At 37.2% G+C, this 6,724-nt stretch overlaps 1 protein-coding gene across 6 annotated transcripts; it reads right to left on the bottom strand.

Moving 5' to 3' along the window:
* Positions 1-468: 468 nt before the first annotated feature.
* LOC148845902 (probably inactive leucine-rich repeat receptor-like protein kinase At5g48380) lies at positions 469-3,868 on the bottom strand. Of its 6 annotated transcripts, none has more exons than XM_088952679.1 (4): positions 3,727-3,868; positions 3,176-3,406; positions 1,784-2,818; positions 469-1,674 (listed from the first exon to the last, which is right to left on the bottom strand). In XM_088952679.1, the coding sequence occupies exons 3-4, from the start codon at positions 2,612-2,614 to the stop codon at positions 664-666; spliced, it is 1,842 nt and encodes a 613-aa protein (XP_088808805.1). In that variant the 5' UTR covers positions 2,615-2,818; positions 3,176-3,406; positions 3,727-3,868; the 3' UTR covers positions 469-663. The 6 variants fall into 6 exon arrangements, with proteins under 6 accessions (XP_088808805.1, XP_088808811.1, XP_088808810.1 ...); XM_088952685.1 differs by having other exon boundaries at positions 1,784-2,603; positions 3,176-3,387; XM_088952684.1 differs by having other exon boundaries at positions 1,784-2,603; positions 3,727-3,852.
* Positions 3,869-6,724: the final 2,856 nt, after the last annotated feature.

Below are 6,724 nucleotides of genomic sequence, written 5' to 3'. Positions count from 1 at the left end.
TTGTAAGGAACTTTAGATATTTCAACTTTTTATCTTGATTTTAGATAGGACCTGAATGAATAGTATATTAAACCCTCAGCAATTTGATATGATATGGAAAGAGATAAGATAAACATGACAAGGAACACTAGGAAAATACGTTAGAGAGAGAAAATTCACCATTTAAATTGTTGATTTTTTTCTCTTGAGATTTTTAACTGGCTCTGAAATTCTGCAGACATTTTGAAGAAAATTTCAGTTTTAACTGAGGTTGAAACCGAGTTTAAAACTGAGACTTAAATCATCGGCATACTATTCAAAAATCATATAGCTACATATTTACAGATTTATTATGCTGCTTCCATTAAATTCTTACACCACATTTCACTTGGAAAATGAGTTCAAACTTAAAGCAACATGAGTGGAAAAGAGAATCTATCTATTCGAGACTCTAATATAAAATTGCATGACCAGAAAAGCACAATAAAATGGAGATAAGGGATAATTTCTCTAGATTACATGGGAAATGGAACATATAAAAGCGGGATTCCAATGTATAACAGCTAAAACAAAAACTAAAATTCTATAAAATAAGAATTCGATTTGAAATCATACAATTGCAGACATTACAGATTGTTTATAGTGCTTTGGTTACATCTTGTACTATATCTTAATAATACCTTTTCAGTGTTTCATTTCTCGAGCAACAATAAGTTCATTGAGGATGTCAGCATCACCAGAGTCAGATGGAACTAGAATTTCATCATCAACTGTGAAATTGTATCTTTCTCCAATGGCTCTTAGAAGCTGGTATACTTCAAACATAGTAGGTCTCTCCTTTGGAGTTGGCAAGACACAATTACAGGCAACTCTAAGAAATTGGAGGAGCTCGCCATCAAAATCTTTCCCAACCAAAGACTTATCAATGGCATCTTGGGGATGAGAATCACTTGAAAGTTTTGTAACCCACTCTGCCAAGTTTCCTTTGAAGCCTTCAGGGGCATTTGCCACATGGGTGGGTCTCTCACCAGTAACAAGCTCAAGAAGCACAATACCAAAGCTGTAAACATCTCCCTTGGGAGTAGCCACCAGTGTCCGTGCATACTCAGGAGCAACATAACCCAAGTCCCCAAAATCCCCATTCACAAAGGTACTCAAGTGTGTATCAACTGGGTTCATAAGCCTTGCAAGTCCGAAATTGGATATTTTTGGCTCAAAATCCTCATCCAACAATATGCATTTGGAACTTATGTTTCTATGGAGAATACGGGGATTGCAGTTATGATGGAGCCATGCAAGGCCTCTGGCTGCTCCTATCCCAATCCTTAGCCTTAGTGACCATTCCATGGGCTTAGCCTCAACCTCCACAAAATGCAGCCGATCATGGAGGCACCCATTTGGCATATATTTATACACCAGAAGCCTCTCTTTCTTTGCCATGCAGAAGCCCAAATGTGGAACCAAATTACGGTGCTTCACACTCCCCAAAGTATTCATTTCAGATATAAATTGCTTCTCAGAATGTTGTGTGTCTTCTAACCTCTTGACCATAAGGGAGGAACCATCTGGAAGCAATGCCTTGTACATTGTCCCTGTTCTTCCTGAACCAATGATGTTGTCTTTGTGGAAGTTGTTAGTAGACTTCATGAGATCACTCAACCTCATCTTGCAAACAGACCTCTCAAACATGGAAACCTAGAGAGCAGAGTATTTCCTTTCTCAGTGCTTTCTAGCCAAAAACTGGAAAAAGGAAACAAGAATAAAGAGAAAAGCATAATACAGGAAAGAGATCAGATTAGCTTACCTTGATGCCTTTAATTCCCGTAATATTCTTTGCCCATTTGTTTCCTTCGAGGTCTTCTTCCTTCTTCCTTATGGACACTGTACGCATCCAGAAGTACAATGCAACACTAACAACCAAAAGTGTAACAACCACCCCAGCAACTGCTGACCCAATTATAACTGCACCATGAGACTTCTTAGCAGGTGCTGTGCATTTACTACCCAAAGGCTCCCCACATAGCGCCGGATTATTTGCAAAGCTATCTGATGGAAAGTTGGTATTAACAAAGGTAGGGATAGGTCCAGACAACTGATTGTTGGCAACACTAAATGTCTTGAGACGATTGAGTAGGATAAATTGTGGGGGGATTTCTCCTGTCAATTGGTTCTTTTCAAGTTTGAGGGCGTTCAAGTATGTACAGTTAGAGAGACTAACTGGGATCTGACCACTAAAACGATTGGAGGAGAGATCAAGGGTAGTCGCATATATAATCATCTTTGAAACATCCAGTGGAATGGGTCCAGAAAGATTGTTGTTAGAAAGATCTAAGCCTGTCAAGGTAGTGCAATTCTCAACACCCTTCGGGAACTGGCCCTTCAGACCCATGTCTGACAGGCGAATGTTTATGACCCTGTTCTCGTCAGGGTGCCAGCAATCAATCCCCGTAAATTTACAGATGAAACCTTCTGTTTTGTTGTTAAAATTCCATGAAGATAAGTAGTTGAAAGGGTCTTCCAGTGAACTTTTCAGGCTTTTCAAGCAGTTAATATCTGCATCGCTACCATCGCTTTTGGTAGCAGTCAGCAGCAACCAGGAAATAGCATACAGAACAGCTAGACAACTGCAATTCATGGTTTTTAGCACAAAAAATCCCTATTCTTATTCAAAAAAGAAAATCCTTAGAAAATCCAGCATAACCCCAGGAGTAAAAAAAATCCGAAATGAAAATAAGAATAAACAATAACTAAATCAACCAATAGTCTCCAATTTCGTTCGACATCAAAGGAAAAACCGTCTGGTTCCACGACATAGTAACCCCAATTGCACACAGAAGACCTGCCAGAATTACAAGTTATTACACCCAGTCACCCAAAGGAGGAAAGGGAGGAGAGATGAGGAAAGAACAGAGTACTTCAGCTCTGTATCTCTACGATCAACATATACCACCCAGAATTAAAAGGAACCTAATAAAGAAAACTACAAACAACAAAACCCCCAATTGCAGTCTTTGGGAATCAAAACACGGATACCCAACAGCCTTCCGCTCCATGAAACCCAAAGAACCTATTAAAGACCCAACCACCCAATTTGAATTCCTTCACACACCCATCAAAATAAATAAAGATACAGAGATGCCCAGTTGGAAATATCAAAAGAAACTACCAAAAAAGCGCGCCAAATTAAGCAACTGACCTGTAACTTCCGTGCCGCAACAGATGTAAACCAAAAATAGTCGCACAGAAAACGAAACCCTGAATGCTCAGAACACCCGGAAGAAGTTTACTCAAAACAGTGACGAAGCAGCATCATGTCACAACATAATTCACAGAAGACTTCCAGGGCGCAAGGACCCCAAGACTTTTGGGACGCAAATAAAAGACCCCGAAAATCCAAAAAGCGCGTATCTGTTTGAAAAATCAAAGCCTGTAGCGAGACAGTAGAGCTAAAAGTAACAAACCCACTAACCACAAAAAACAGAGAGAGAGAGAAAGAAAAAAAATCAACAGTTCAACACGATGAATATGGGTCAAATGAAGAAAAAAAAAAGGTATTCTAAGTCGATTCCTTCTTATTGCCTTTATTGATTTCTACTTTGCAGTCTAATGAAAGATTCGAAGATTTGACGATTTGGGTCAAACACGAAATGCCATTTCAATGCTAAGAAAGTGAAAGAAGTGGCGTTACGGTTTACACAATTACACTACTTGTTTGTGTATTCAATTATCAGTCAAAGACGCGCGTACTCGCATATTTGCCGCCGAAACCTCCAATGACCAGAAATCTGTCGCTTCGTAACTGTTATCACTCGTTAAGAGTAGAGGAGGGGTTTGTCACACAAGAAAATGAAACGTGAATCCATTTTAAGTGAAAAGCTCGGTTCGGCTCATTTATAAGTGAGTTTCGAGTCTATATATATATATAATTCTTAAATTTTTAAATATTAAATAAAAATATTTTTATATATAATTTTTTTATTTTTATAAATTTTTTTTTCTCAAATCGAGTTTGGGTCGAGTCGAATTCGGGCTCATGAGATTTTGACTAGAGCCGAGTTTGAGTTCAATGTTTTAATTCAAACTGAGCTCGAGCCTTGTATAACCTTGCCAAGTCGAGCTCAAGGTCTAGTTAGAGAATTGGACCCCTACTCATGTCTTAGGTGAGGATTTAACTCGATCTAGTTAGAGAACTGGACCGGACATCATCCGGAAAAGGTAGAGGTTCATGGGTTAGAGGTCTGATCGGGTTGAATTGGAGGTTAAACTATACTGATATAATAAATAATATATATATATATAATAAATAAAATTAAAAAATGACTGAATATGAAGAAAAATTAATCCAAAATAAAAAGCTTGAGGCAAATTAAAGGTCAAATTCCAAGATGGCTTAGGCTATCCTACTGAACAACTAAGTGGACTGTGTCTTGTATCTTGGCTGAATTTGGTGGACTGAATGACTGAAGCAAAGATCAAATTATAATTTAATTTGAACAAACCTATAAACAAAAGTTAGAAAACCATGAGTAATTAATTAATTTCGAGTTCAATAATTAAAAAAATCAATATTAAAAAATTAAAATAAAATAAACTTTAAAGTGTAAATGTTATAGAATGCAGAAATCAAAATTGCAAAATTTACATTTTTCAGGGTTCAAGCAGTGGGAGGAGGAGGAGAAGGAAGAAAAGTAAGAGAGGGTCAGAGGCTCTCGCATGGTGAACAAAGCACCGCCGTATTAGAGAAAGAGGAGGAGGGGGAGAGAACACCAGCCGGCAGAGTTGGAGGAACGTGGTGAGCAGAGTCACCGGTGAGAAGAAGAAGAAAAAGAAGGCTTCAGTGGTAGCTGGACTTAGGTTTGAACAAAACAAAGAGGAAGAAGATCATTGAACGAGGGTTTTGGGTTAGGATTGGGATTTCCGATTTGGACCTTGGGGCATATTTGGTTCAATTTTAGGTTTTTTTTTATCTTTTTGTATTAAAAGTCAAAATGTAAAAAAAAGAAAGAAAAGAAAAACCGGCTGATTATGCAAAACCGAGACCAGGTCTCTTGTTGAATCAGTCGGGTGGATGGTTTTCACCAAGGTTCAAAGTTTCGTTACGTATCGGCCCATATCGGCCAATATGTATCATTCTGGGACCCTTCCGATACGCCCCTATAGTGGGTGTATCGGGGTCTGACCAGTTCAGGGGATGGAGGGGTACTAGACCGGCTCCCCTGAACCAGTTTTGAAAAAAAAAAAACAAAAAAGAAAATTAAAAAAAATAAGTATCAAAAAACGCTTGATACGCCCTACCGGCGTATCAGGCATATTGATATTTTGAACCTTGGTTTTTACAATTTTTTTAACAAAGTGGTCTTTGGGGTATATCCGGACCAACTAGGGGACAATGTCACAATTCAACCAGTTCAATCGAGCAATTTGGTCCAATTTTTAAAACATTGGTATTAGCTATCAAGTTAGCGCCCGTTTGGGTGGGCTAAAACTTTGATTTGAGTTGTACAGCTGCATATAGGTCGGATTAGATTAAGAAAATGGTATGTTGAATCTGATCCGATCCAATAAGAAATTTGACCGATCTGAATCCGATAAGAATTTTTTGGATTTTTAAGAGTATGATTCAAATTTAAATTCAAATATCTTATCAATTATTTGATTCAATTTGAAATGTAATAAAAAACTTGATGATATAATATAAATATATTAAATTATATAGCATAAAATATTATTTATATAATATATAGAATATAGAATATATATATATATAAATATAAATAATATATAATATAAAATATTTCATAACTAATAGATCAAATCGGGTTGTGGTGGATTGGATCAGAGTATATTTGAATTCGATCCATTAACTAAACGGGTTGATTTTTCCTAATCCAATCGGATTTGTTAGGATCAAGGGAGGTATTGAAATTTGCCTCTTACTTGATCAAATTCAGTTTTGAGTCAGATTTGATCTGATCTAACTTATTTGTAGCTTAGTTGAGCGGCTTTCACTGAGCTGCTTTGGAAAAAGTACAAAAAGAAGTTTAAGTAGAAAGCCATATATTTCCATTACGTTGCTCTCTTTCTATTGCACATATAGCCTAAATAAAGCTTAGAGATCTTATGATTGTTATAGAGCCATTAGGAAGGGATTAAACCATTTCTTAGAAATATTTGCAACTTTTTCCCAACATTAATGAAGGCTTAATGGAAGAGGAAAAATCCATTGAACCTTTAAATAGTCAAAATTCTCCATTTTCTCTATAAAGTAGTCAACTAGCACATGGTTGACTATTTTTAATACTACAAGAAGTAGTTGACTAGTAGGTTTAAGTAAGTGACTACTACTAGCAAGAGAGAATCTTTTCTTTCTTGTAGTCAACTACTACCTCTTGGTAGTTAACTATTTGATACAACTTACTCTTAGGGTCCGTTTGGTTTATAATTGGAATCAGAATCGAAATTAGAATGGTCTATTCCCATAGTCTGTTTGGTTCAGACAGGAATGAGAATGAGAATTAAAATCAACAGGAATGGGATTTCATTCCCAATGGAGGGGCAGGGAATGGCTATTCCCTCAAATGGGGGAATGACATTCCAACAAGAATGGGAATGGGAATCCAATTCCGCCCAACCAAACAGTTGGAATTGGAATAGCCCATTTCGATTCCGATTCCAGACCCCTATTCCTGCAAACCAAATGGACCCTTAGTTTATAGGCATGGTTGAATACTACCTTTTAATTGTC

The sequence above is a fragment of the Nelumbo lutea genome, chromosome 7 (assembly GCF_056320005.1).
Source record: "Nelumbo lutea isolate HS-2025 chromosome 7, American lotus-T2T, whole genome shotgun sequence".
NCBI classification, from domain to species: domain Eukaryota; kingdom Viridiplantae; phylum Streptophyta; class Magnoliopsida; order Proteales; family Nelumbonaceae; genus Nelumbo; species Nelumbo lutea.
The sequence above is the reverse complement of the archived record's forward strand: the minus strand, read 5'-3'. Positions and strand labels throughout refer to the sequence as shown.